This window comes from Ipomoea nil, unplaced genomic scaffold (assembly GCF_001879475.1).
Source record: "Ipomoea nil cultivar Tokyo-kokei standard unplaced genomic scaffold, Asagao_1.1 scaffold0805, whole genome shotgun sequence".
NCBI lineage: Eukaryota > Viridiplantae > Streptophyta > Magnoliopsida > Solanales > Convolvulaceae > Ipomoea > Ipomoea nil.
The window spans coordinates 2,792,348-2,805,882 of NW_017617233.1; the positions used below are offsets into that span (position 1 = coordinate 2,792,348).

The 13,535-nt window shown below is 31.7% G+C and overlaps 1 protein-coding gene across 2 annotated transcripts; it reads right to left on the reverse strand.

Moving 5' to 3' along the window:
- Positions 1–8,146: 8,146 nt before the first annotated feature.
- On the reverse strand, positions 8,147–9,685 carry LOC109177536 (protein C2-DOMAIN ABA-RELATED 4-like). Of its 2 annotated transcripts, XM_019326914.1 has the most exons (4): positions 9,406–9,685; positions 8,950–9,045; positions 8,290–8,607; positions 8,147–8,254 (listed from the first exon to the last, which is right to left on the reverse strand). In XM_019326914.1, the coding sequence occupies exons 1-3, from the start codon at positions 9,538–9,540 to the stop codon at positions 8,317–8,319; spliced, it is 522 nt and encodes a 173-aa protein (XP_019182459.1). In that variant the 5' UTR covers positions 9,541–9,685; the 3' UTR covers positions 8,147–8,254; positions 8,290–8,316. The 2 variants fall into 2 exon arrangements, with proteins under 2 accessions (XP_019182459.1, XP_019182458.1); XM_019326913.1 differs by having other exon boundaries at positions 8,147–8,607.
- Positions 9,686–13,535: the final 3,850 nt, after the last annotated feature.

The window sequence follows — 13,535 nt, forward strand, 5'->3', positions numbered from 1 at the left end:
CAGCTTCTTCCCATCCCCAGTAGCCATTGCCCCATCCCTGATGATGATGATCCATGTTTTCGTGCAGTTGAAAGGTTCCCGTCCACCACCACCCAATTTCCCGGCCGAAATCATTGTTTTCTACTCTCCAAACCCACTGTACTTTTCGTTTCAATTCAACCACCACCATGATAACCGCCCCAAACACAATATAATGATTTTGTAAGTGCCTTGAATAGTGAATACCACCATGGAAACCCAATCTGGGCACCGTCTTTTGAATGGAGCGTTTTGGAGTATTATTTTCGGGAACTACTCACGCACATTAAGCACAAATCTCATGCATATTAAGCACTATACTCAGGCACATTAAGTACAAAACTCACGCATATTAACATGACGCACATTAAGTACAAATCTCATGCATATTAAGCACAACACTCACGCACATTAAGTATAAACCTCACGCACAACCGCACGGAAAGCAACAAATGCACCTGATCCCTTCCCTATATATATATATATATATATATATATATATATATATATATATATATATATATATATATATATATATATATATATAATGGCATAGTATATGATCAGTCGTCAACCCTCTTATACGTCTTAGACAAGATAATGTTGACACCTTTCTTATAAGAACTTTAGACTACATATAGTGCAACCAAACCCTAGAAATCTTTCCTTGTCAACTAAGATACAAATATGAAAACTAAGATCCTTAAACTTAAAACAGGAATAATGTACTTTTAAAAATAATAATAATAATATATTTTTAGTATATTAAAAATGTATTTTTTTGTTATGTTCTACACGACTATGTAGACAATGAATCGACCCACACAATAATTTGCCTAGATTGACCATATAACTATTGATTTGTAATTTCATGGGCTTTAAATGTAGGCATTTGTGTCTCCTCTAGCAAACAAAATCCTAATTAATGCTGCACAAGATTTTTGTTTCAAAAAACAGTAAAACCAATATGCAATCAGTCCGCATCAACATCCTCGGCAAATGCTATCTGCAGCCTGTCACTGCTGTGTTATTAACAGTTACAGTTGCCAATGACAACCCTAAGGGTCCCCCACACCCGACAGAGCATTTAGGAGGTAACTCAACAGAACATGAACCACAAAGGCTAGACCAGTGCTCACTGCGCACAAGGAACCCCCCTCACTTTGAGAGCCCACTTTGAGAGGTTGCTTCCACACTGTCACTGGTGAGACTCGATCCCTAGTCATTCTTTCAAAGTTTCACCTCTGTGACCAGTTGAGCTGCCCATGTGGGTCTGATTTGTAATTTCATGGTCTTTAAATGTGGGCGTTTGTGTCTCCTCTAGCAAACAAAATCCTAATTAATGCTCCCCAAGACTTTTGTTTTAGAAAACAGTAGTAAAACCAATATGCATTCAGTTCGCATGAACATTCTAGACAAATGCTGTCACTGCTGTGTTATTAATAGCCACAGTTCATAACAATTATAGAATTTACTCCATACACTATTCCACTAGCCCTCCACCCCCATCACACGTTTTGATTGGTAGTCATGTCAATCTCACAAAATCGCTGTGTTATTAACAGTCCGTTCATAATAATTATAGAATGGAAAATACTATGAGTATTCCTATTTTCTATTCCCAATTTTTATTTCTACACACAAAATCTTGATATAAACATTTGTATAGGGATTTATCATTCATATGAAAAAATAGGGTTTATCAATCCTCACCAATCACCACATCAAGGAGAAATTTAAGTGATGGATTTAATTAACCCGGGGGAGTGCCCGAATCAATAAATCCGGATAAGAATGTAATATAATAAGAATAATAAGCGAATAATATAGAACGATGTCGTGAAGGTCGCTGGGGACCGTATATTATATTAATTGCCGTAGTATTTGGCTATTACAAAGATCCGATAGGACAAAGTGTGTAATAAGTGTAGAATATGTAATGAATCGCCCTTTGTTAGGACAAGGAGGGGGGTTTTTATACAAGTTAACCCCCCAACCGCCTCCCCCTAAATCGGGGGGTGGTTAGATCTCAGCTTTGACCGGCCCGAGTGGACCGGGTCGGGTCGGGTCCCGAGCTCGGGTAGGACCGAGCTCCACGTAGATCGGCTCGGGTCGGGGCACCTCCATGGTGCTCTGGGTTTGCGTTGCGCTTGGGCACCTCCGTAGTCCCCCGGGTCCGTGTTGCTCTTGGACACCTCCGTTGTCCCCCGAGTCCGTGCTGCTCTTGGGCTCCACCAAAATGCTCCAAATCCATGTTGTTACCCCGTGTCACGTCGTGGGTATAATATATCCATCATTAAGAATATTTAAAAATTCATATAGTAGAACTCTTATTATCTTATAAAATAATACTCCGTATTCTACTAGCCCTCCACCACCAGACGTTTTGATTGGGAGTCATGTCTATCTCACAAAATCGTTGGGGAAGATGAGAGGCACCCGAGAGTCACGTCCCCGACTTAGTTCACATTAATATTATATTTTTAAAAATCTTGTAAATAAATCTATTGGTATATAAAATATTATTTTAGATACATACACTTAGTTCATAAAATTCATTATTGTAAGTTGGGGGCGAATCCAGAAACTTTGTTCAGTGTGAGCGAAACGCATTAAAACAAAATAGATAGTTTAAGAAAAAAAATAAAATAAAACATTCATAAGTATAGTCATAAATATTGTTGGATATATGCAAAAAAAAAAAAAAAAAAAAAAAAAAAAACTTTATAAAAATATTCATAACAAAATATAAAACATAATTAATTCGATAAAATAATTAAAAAACACATTATAAATTACACAACATCAAAACTTTATAAAAATATTCATAACAAAATATAAAACATAATTAATTCGATAAAATAATTTGAATAAAAAACACATTATTACACATCTCATTACTATAGCAAGTCAGCAAAGAATACAAAAAAAAATAAATAAATAAATAAAAATAAAAAAAATAAAATCAAACAGTAAAAAATACAATTGAAATTTGATAATATCCAAATTTAATTTACCTAAATCCTAATCTAGCAATTAAAAAAAAAAAATCCTAATCTAGCAATTAAAAAAAAAAAAAAATCCTAATCTAGCACTACAACAACTCAAATTTAATATTACAATTGTTTCAATTACATAGGTAGTCTCTCTGTCTGCGCTCTACCGCTAGATTAGGGATTTAGGGTAGGTTTTGTATACTTTGAGTTATTGAGTTTGTCGCTACTTGCTTCAAGCTTTGTTCGAACGCACTCTGTCGACTGCTGAGATTTAGCGTAGGCTTTGTATAATTGTATTCCGCAGCTGCAAGCCTGGGATATATATTGCTATTTACACTACTCATTTAATGATTTAATAGGAATAATAACTTTATAGGTTGTGCACATAGAAAAGTGTACCACCTTAAATGTAGTCAAACATTAAATGTTAATTATTTATTTTTATTTAATAACCAAATTATTAAAAAAAAAAAAAAACAAAAAAACAACAACAATAACAACAACAACTAAACCCCTCTCCTCTTCGGTGATAAGGCGAGGGGCTGCCTTCTCCGGTGAGAAGACAGCTCATCAAGTGGGTTGCTTCAACCTAGTTTCCTTCTCCGGTGAGAAGGCATGCCCATTGCCTTAGGCAACTGGGTTGCCTTCTCCGGTGAGAAGGCAGCGCGGCCCACTTGATGGGCTGTCATGTTACTTTTTTCTCTAGCTTTATCATCTGGGTGGACTATTAGGCTGCAACTTGATGTTTATAATGCCTTTTTAAATGAAAATTTATTTGAAATTGTGTACATGAAGCAACCACCTGGTTATATTGATGCTCAGTATCCAAATCATATTTGCTTACTGAAAAGGTCTCTCTGAGGGTTAAAACAGATACCTAACTAGGGCTTGGTTTAATCGTTTGCACAACTTCATATCCGTTGGTTTTTAGGCATAAAAAACGGATGAATCCTTGTTTTACTACTCACAAGGATCTGATCGTGTATATCTGTTAGTTTATGTGGATGTTATACTTATATGATGGGGAGTGATCAAGATCTAATTACTCAGCTAGTGACAAAACTTTCCACTGCATTTAAAATTAGAGATCTTGGTGAACCTGGATTTTTTTTTGGAATTGAGACAGTTAAATGCAATGATAGATGGAATTTTACTTTCACAACAGAGATACATGAATGACATTCTAAAACATGCTATAATGGCAGAATGTAAAGAACTATCTACTCCTATTTCTACTTTGAAACCCGTGATCATCGATACAGGCTTGTAATATGATCCTACACTTTACAGGAGTCTGGCTGGTGTATTATAGTATTTAACTATCACTCGTCCTGATCTTTCCTTTGCAGTCAATCAGTTGTGTCCGCATATGCATGCTCCTACAGTTTCTCGTTGGGAACAATTAAAACGAGTTTTGAGCTATGTCAGAATCAAAGAAACAGTTCCTTTAACAATTAAAACAGTTCCTACATGTGGCTTTGTTGTGTTTCTTGGCACTAATCTTGTGTCCTGGGTCTGCAAGAAACAAAGAACTGTTGCTAGACCTTAGGCTGAATATAAAGCTCTAGCAGATGTGTCTGTGCTGAGGTAATCTGAATTATGTCACTTCTGCGAGAAATCAAGATTTTAGGTATCTCTGTCCCTAAATTATGATGTGACAATCTTGGGGCTATGTATATGTGTGTAAATCCTATTTTTCATGCTCGCACCAAACATGTAGAGATAGACTATCATTTTGTACGAGATAAAGTTGTTGCTGGAGACATTCAAGTTAATTTTATCTCAACAAAAGATCAACTTGCAGATATATTTATTAAAGCTTTGCCTAGTCCTAGGTTTTCTTTTCTTAGAGACAAGCTACTAGTATACCATGTGCTTGAGGGGAGTATTAGGACTAGTATTAGGACTCTTTTGTATTTGAGTCATAGTGTGACTCCCTGTCCTAGTCTCTCTATAATTCCTCTTGTATATATTCCTCATATAATTCCTCTTGTATGTATATATTTCTTGTATGTATATATTTCCCTAGTCTGTACAACAGGGCCGGCCCTGGGGCAAGGGCAGGCTGGGCCCTTGCCCAGGGCCCATGCTTGGGGAAGGGCCTCATCCTATTTCTTATATACAGTATATATGTATTGAGTATAAGTAATTTATATACAAATGTTTTACAATAAGGTGAATTAGTTTGGTTGGTAAGATACTTGAATTTTAACCTCATTTAATCAAAGGCCCGTGATCCAATCCTTCCCTTCACATTTTAGATTAGAATTCCTCAACTTTACTTCTTTGCTTATATTCTAATGTATCTTTTAAAAAATTATTTTATTAATTTTTGTGTTTGAAAATTTTTTATATTAAATATATAAATTTTTATATTAAATTTTAATGCAGCTTCTAAATTTATAAAGTTTTATATAAATATACTAAACATATTATAAAAAATTGAATTAAATAAAGTTCAATCAACTCATGTTAACTAAACAAGACACGTAAAAAAAATAAAAGATAATTTACTCCGTACCTTTGTATGAATATCTAATCAATGTAATATATAAGCTTCTATCATGTGTCATTGTATTCAAATTATTCTAAAAAAGCTTGAAATTTATGTATTTAAAAGAAAAAGTATTTATAAAATTCATATAAATAATATAAAAGATGTGTGATTATAATATGCTTTATGTTCAAACTATTTTATCTACATAATTATGTTTCATATCTTTTTACATTTTTTATTGCGTTTTAAAATATTTTAATTTCTTACTCCTAGTCAAAAAAAATTTTAGCTTCACATATGTTTGTAATTATTGTTTTATATATTTTTAATAATAATTAATTTATTATTTATTATGATAAAAATATTATTATTTATAAGTTTACTCGATTTTAAATTATTTATTCATATTATAAACTATAATAATTATTTATCTATGAAGGCACTTATACGATTATTTATTATTTTGCATTAAGGAAAGCACCTAGAATTTTTTTTCAATGATTATTATTGTGTATGAAAATTGTTAAAAACTTGTTAATCTTATTTAAACTTATTGATATTAATAATTTTTCCTTATTTAATTTAAATTTTAGGCATGAAATATATATTAATTGGGGCCCATTTTTTTTTTGTCTTGCCCCGGGCCCATAAAATGATAGGACCGGCCCTGCTGTACAATTGCTTCTACAGTTCATCTAATACAATTTTCATCATTCAAATATCATGCGACAACAACATATATGCATACCATATTCAATTTTGAAAGAACAAATAACCCCTACTAATAAATTAATCATGGGTATAATAAATTTGTGTTCCTCAAATCTAACTCATAAACAATTTGAAAAATGGATTGAGAGACCCAAACTCCAATTTTGTTAAAAAACCAAGAGGTTCATCAACTCAGATGAGCTCCAACGTAATCTACCCATGCAATGTATACACACACATATTATATACACACACATACATATACCCACATAAGATTGAACAGAGGGTATATATTGGAAAATCATATATACACTTTTTTTAATCTCAAATTGCAAAGAACACCGTATATGAATTTTTTAAGTTCTAAGTTCAAGAAATACACACTTCTTAGTTATGTCAATACCATTCTACAACCTTATTTAAAAGGTTAAGAATAAGGTTCAAATTGGTCACTGAATGTAATCTGAAAATGTAATTAGGCCACGGAACAAAAAAAAAAAAATTGTAATTAGGTCACTCAACACTCAAAAAATGTGCAATTAGACCACTAAACACTCCATATGTATACAATTTCACCGGATAGCAGGTTACCTGGCTACCTGCTTAGATGGTGGCTACCTGCTTAGATGGTAGGTGAGTTGGCATTTTAAATAATTTTTAATAAATTTAAAAAAATTAAAAAAAATTAAAAAAAAAAAAAAAGGAAGGGGACCCGTCATTTAAAAAAAATTAATAATTTTTTTAAAAAAAAAAATTAAAAAAATTATTATTAAAATTTATTAAAAATTATTAGAATGCTAACTCAACTGTTACGTAGCAGGTCTACTTTTTTTTTTTCATTCATTGGCATAATTGTATTTTTAAGTTACGTTCAGGGGCCAATTTGAACCTTATTTAAAAAGTTATTTAAGTTAATAGCACACACCCAAAAGAATCAAAATATGAAGTTTAGAGATTATGCATGCATGCATTGCTGGCACCAATATAAATGAATAATCACACATTATTATTCAAATTAAAGCATGATTAGACTTAGCTCAAGGAAGAGACATTGAATTAAACATCCAATTGTGGTCCTAAGGTGACGGCGAAGGGGTTGGCCTGGCAATGAAGGAAGACAAATGATCACCCTGGAACTGCAACTTTGTATTTATTATCATCATGTGGCCCGTCTTTATCTTGATCAACACAACATTTTCCCAAACATGTATTGAACCATGAAGGAGATGAAGAAACGTATGTTGAGGATGAAAGAAATCTGCGTAAAATATGGCCGGAAAATCAGGGAAACCTTCGGCGAGGCTGATGGCGTTGTATTTTTCCGACGAGATAGGATAGCTGTTGAATAGGAGAGGATTTTATGTTCTTTGTCACCGAGGATTAAACCATCTCTGTCTCTTGAAGGTTAACACAACAATCCCTGTCTCCTAAATTCAAGGCAAAACTCTGTTTAAATAGTGTAGGTCCAACGAATTGAGGCCACATACTATTTAAAGAATCTTAACCTCTCATTAATTTATGGTAAATATTAAACCATGAGTAAGTTATGGACCACAAAACTTTTCGTGGCTTGCATTTTTCCCAACATCTCTGGCATGATTTAGACATTTTCCTCATTGATCTTTGGTTACTTTATTGGGACTGAACTTTCATTTATCCATGATGACAATAGACACAAACACAAACACCCTAGGAGCAGGACAAGTATATACCATGAGGGAATTCAAGTAACTATAACAATGAAGAAACTTTTACTAAGAATACCCTGTTGATATGGTATTATCCAAAAATCTGTAATAAACTGTAAACCATAAACACATTTTTATATTGCAAAGCATAAACAGTCACATGTAAAACCGTATTTATATATAATTGATCATACTACATACATGATTTTTGTGTTGAAGCAGTTCATATGACTATATGAGTACAACATTAATCATTTGTCTTATATTTATCATCGAGAGTCTTATGGTCCATACATAAATAGTCATAGGAAAGTATACTAATACTAAGAACCATTATGTACAGCATCATCATCTTGCACCTGTGTTATACTTATACAGTATATATCATAGCCATTCCTTATATAAGCTACAGCCCTCTGGAACCTGGAATGTCTATCCACTGCAACTGGAGCTCCAGTTCGCCACACTCGACGTTTCGTAACCTCAGAACCATGTTCTGGACTACCTTGCCATCTTCCCAGACGATACTGCTTTCTTCGGCCAGGCAGTTCACCCGGCTCGGTTTGATCTTGGTGATGATAGTTCCGCTAGGGATGTTCTGGAAGTGCATCCTTACGGCTTCTACAAATGTCACGATGTCGAACTCTGCATCGCCCATTTTGTCATCGAAACTGAATCTATCCTTGTCATACACTTGCTGCAATGACATCGAAACAAATTTCCCCATAAGGATCATAATACATGTACTACACATACTAATGTTGTTCCTGTGAGGATATAGCCATGTGCAATCCAATTATCAGCTTAGGTTTTTAGTTGAGATGAAGCAAGTGCTTCAATTTGGTATCTGAGCCAGACCCACATGCATAGTTTATCTCTTGTGGAGATGACATGGAATCAAGAAACTTCTTGTGTTCAAACATACCCCCATACAATTGTTATAGTCAATGGTTTCATATTCTACCTAATTACCTTAATGTAAAATTCTTGGTGGGCTGGTCCCACAAAGGAAAACAAAGCGAAGGATCTTAATTCTTACCAGCGTGATAGGAAGATTTGGGTCAGAAATAGACAACGTTAAGTCTTCATTCCATTCAGGATTAACATTCCTCTTCACCACGCTGGTCTTCAGTTTCTGCGACAAAAAATGTTTTAAGAATTAGCAAAACAAGAAACATTACCACTAATAATTCTAAGTAATCCACAAAAAGTAGATAATTAAGCTAACTCAGATTTCCAATTACGCAAGTCATAATTAACCCACACAATTAAACTAACTACACCAATCTTCCTTATTTTTGCTGTTCCTCTTTAAAAATTGAGACCTCAGTTATCCAAAAAAAAAAAAAAAAAAAAAAAAAACCTCAAATTTCTAGGGCATATCGACAGAGACTAGTGAGTCTCTGTGGCGATTTTCCGCCGCGGAAAACAGAGAAAAATGGAAACCTCTGTGTTCTAGGACTTCCAGAATTGAAGAGGCAGGGGATTTAATTACCTGTTTGCCCATGCGAACAATAACGTACGGATCGCTACTTAGGACATCTCGAATCGCCAGGTTGACGCCTCTGTATATGCGGATTCTGAGAAGTCCCAGCAAGCTCTCCATGGAAACACCACTTCTTCCCTTCATATTTGCCAGTAAATGTTGATTGTAGTCTGGTGTGTGTCGCAAATGCAAGGTGACCGCCTTAGAGAGAGAGAGAGAGAGAGAGAGGGATATAGGGTTGTAACTTGTAAGCTGTGATCATTATTATTAACGTTATACGATGTTAACGATGATTTATAGGGTGAGACCACAAAGCTGGTTTATGCCTAACTGCCAGGATACAGTCGGTACTGTAAGTTGAAACTCCCGGTAAAGAACAGCCATATGGGGTCCACGTACCACACTCTCGAATCCGTAATTGGTAATGACAAAATTAGAATATTTTGGAGATGGTAAATCGCAAGTTGTCCGTCATCATCATCTTTGATTGATCAAGATTTTCAATGATCTTTCTAAGTTTTTAGTGAGATTAAACCCTTATACTGTTGTTAGAATAAGACTTACAAGTGATTAGTTGAACCAATTGAGCTAGTCATGCAGGAAAGTCAGAATAGAATATTAAAAGGTAATGTAAGAAAGAATGAAATTTAATGTTGATCCGTGTTCTGAGTAAAGCCAATCAATTACCGAGTTAACTAACCAATCAATTTAGTTGCGCCTGTTACATAATTTAAATTAAATGCGACCAACAATATAATATACAACCTTATATTAGCAAAGACAATCCAGTCAAGTTAGTCCTACTATTGGCTTGATAACCACAAAGTTATAAATCTAGTAAGACGAATTGTTTGATAACTACAAAGTTATAAATTTAACTCTTACTAAGAATGAGCTATTGGCATTCTTGATTTGAATCAGTTAGCTACCAACAACTTAAGCTAATTGATCCTTTACTCGTTAGAATTACAATGCGGGATTTACCCAATGCGTGTGCGCACAAAAAAGAAAAAAAAAAAAAAAAACTTTATATTAGGACTTTATTAAATTTATTGGAATTATTTTCCATACATAATAACATGAACAAGACATTGTTTTTAAAATGACGCGTATATGTACAGGTGTGAATGATTCAAAACGGTGTAATTTCATTGATAATACGCAGTCAAGTTGGAAGCGCGACGCTGTTTATAATAACTTGATGAAACAAAGCATATCTGGTGAAGCCAGAGTTCTAGAAGGTGACTGGAAACCGACTCGGAAAGGAACGCTTGACTTTGAATTTTACCGGTTTATTGGCATGCCGGCCGAGTTGGCTGTACACTTGGATTTTTCTCTATATACCAATCTCTTCTTTATTTTTATTATAAAATGCAAGCTTAATTATAATTTTTCTGTAAAATAATAATATAATTTTTTTTTAGTACTACTGAGCTCTGCTACAATGAGTATCTATGGTGCTACTAGACCACAAGGTCCTTGCCTTGTAAATAATAATATAATAAAATGTATTCTGTATATTTTATTATTTATGTTTACTAGTATTTGCACCCGTGCGATGCACGGAATGGATTTGTTGTAATATATTAAGAATATATGAATCGATATATAATTATTTAAATTAGAACATCAAATATTATATAGTGTAATTAAATATATGGTTTGGATCGTTTATATATTTTGATGTTATCATTGCTTGAATTTGTGCAAATAATTTCTCAAATTAATAGCTAATGTCTAGATGTACGCATACAGTGCTATAACTTTGAAGATTTTATTTATCATTGTTTAGAATTTTCATAAATTAGGAAAATGTGCTCGTTCTCTAACAACTCGGTTATAGAAATGAATTGGTATCCTTATTCATTTGTATGGAAGATATATTTTTTTGTCTAGATATATAACAATTTATTCATTAAAAAAAAACTTAATATCAACGATTATATTTACACATTATTAAAACCTCTTTGTATACGACATTGGTTGTGACAACACAATCCTATTCAACTCAATTAGTTATCCTTTTATATTTTTAATCAATTAGTGATATCAGATTCATTTTCAACCAATTATTCTTTTTTTATTTTTAGTCAATTAACCAATTAGAATATCAAATGTAGTGATATTTTTACCTAATTTTCGTTCCATTTTTAATTAATGATGTAGATATTATTATTGAAATATTTCCGTTTCATTTTTAATTTACCTTTACTATTGTTTAAAATATGCATTTACTATTAATAATGTAGAATATTATTATTGAAATACTTTTCTCCAATTTTTAATTTTCATTCTATTTTTAATTAAAATGCAATGATCTGGTCATTTCTTCTTCTTTTTTTAGTCAATTATGGAGCATTTTTTTATTTGCAGTCAATTATTAATATTCGTTTCCTTTTAAAATTTTCAGTCAATTAGTAATATTAGATTCATTTTCAGTCAATTATTATTTTTTTATTTTCAGTCAATTAGTAATATTAGATTCATTTTCAGTCAATTATTATTTTTTTATTTTCAGTGAATTAGTCAATTAGAATATAGATGTATTGATACTTTTACCTAATTTCCGTTACATTTTAATTTGATGATGTAGAATATTATTAATGAAATATTTTCGTTCCATTTTTAATTTACATTTACTATTTTTAAAAATATGCATTCACTCCTTGATGATGTGAAATATTATTATTGAAATATTTTTTTCTATTTTTAATATTCCTTTACTTCTAAACAAAAAGGAAACAAAAAAATATTTGGACTTCTCACTACTTGCCCACATTGATGGCAAGCAATTATGTTTGTAAACATTTTCAAGAGCTCCTCTTTCCAAACATTTTCAATGTGAGATTAAAATGATCTCACATCATTCTTTATTTTTTTTTTCTAATTTTAATTTTATTTTGTATATCTTTTTGTTTGGATGATGATGATGATGATTATTATTATTATTATTATTATTATTATTATTATTATTATTATTGACAATTTTAAAAAATTGAGATTGAAAAATTCACCAAAATTTTAACAAATTCATCATTTTAACAATTTATCTTTAATCAAAACATCAAAAATATTATTTAATAACTTAGTAATTTGCTCTAAACTGCTAAAAACTAAAACAATATATACATTTTGGGTTAATCTTTCCCAACCCACTAATAATAAATAAATAAATAAATAATAAATAATGAATAAATAAATAAAAACTAAAATAAGAAGAAAAAATTAAGGTTTCTTAAATAAGAACCTTTTAACTTCTCAATACTTGCAACATTGATGGACAAATAATTATGTTTGTACCTCTTATATAGAGGAACTCAAGAGCTTATCTTTTCAAACATTTTCAATGTGGGATCAAAATAATCCAATATCATTTACAAAGGGACGGGCTCCCCTTTGTCTTTTTTTTTTTTTTTTTTTTTGTTGTTAATTTTAATTTAATTTTATATATAGTTTTATTTGGATTATTATTATTATTATTATTATTATTATTATTATTATTATTATTATTATTATTATTATTATTATTATTATTATTATTGTTGTTGTTGTTGTGTTGTTGTTGTTATTGTTGTTGTAATTTGATTATTTGGCAAATTCGACAAAATTTTAACAAATTCAAATGTTTAACATTTTATATTTAATCAAAACACCAAACATATTATTTGATAACTTAGCAATTTGCTCCAAACTACTAAAAACTAAATCAATACATCTACATTTTGGGTTAATCTTTCCCAAACCTCCTAATAAATTAAAAAAAAAATTAAAAAAATTTAAAAAAAAATTAAAATAAGAAGCCACTAAGATAATGTTTATTAAATAAGAGCCTTTTGACTCGTTGCGCTTCAATAGGTGAACAGATATTATATGTAACAGATCAATTGAATAGTTATGCTGTGGAAACGTGTCCACCTTGCAAGGTGGACACAATTCTATGTTAATAATTACTGAACTATATGTTCATAATTATAAAGCTATATATTCCTAATCTTTGAACTTCATATTCATAATTATGAACTCTATATTCACAATTACAAAACTATATGTTCATAATTACTTAATTATATGTTCATAATTATAAAGCTATATAGTCATGCAAGGTGGACACAGTTTCACATCATAATTTGTCGGGTCAA

Excerpts from the sequence above, each read along its gene's own strand:
- LOC109177536 (XM_019326914.1), bottom strand. The coding sequence starts at position 9,540 with ATGAAGGGAAGAAGTGGTGTTTCCATGGAGAGCTTGCTGGGACTTCTC. Across the intron at positions 9,046-9,405 it reads TTGTTCGCATGGGCAAACAG|AAACTGAAGACCAGCGTGGT; the intron begins GTAATTAAATCC and ends TTTTTGTCGCAG. Across the intron at positions 8,608-8,949 it reads CAAATCTTCCTATCACGCTG|CAAGTGTATGACAAGGATAG; the intron begins GTAAGAATTAAG and ends ATGTCATTGCAG.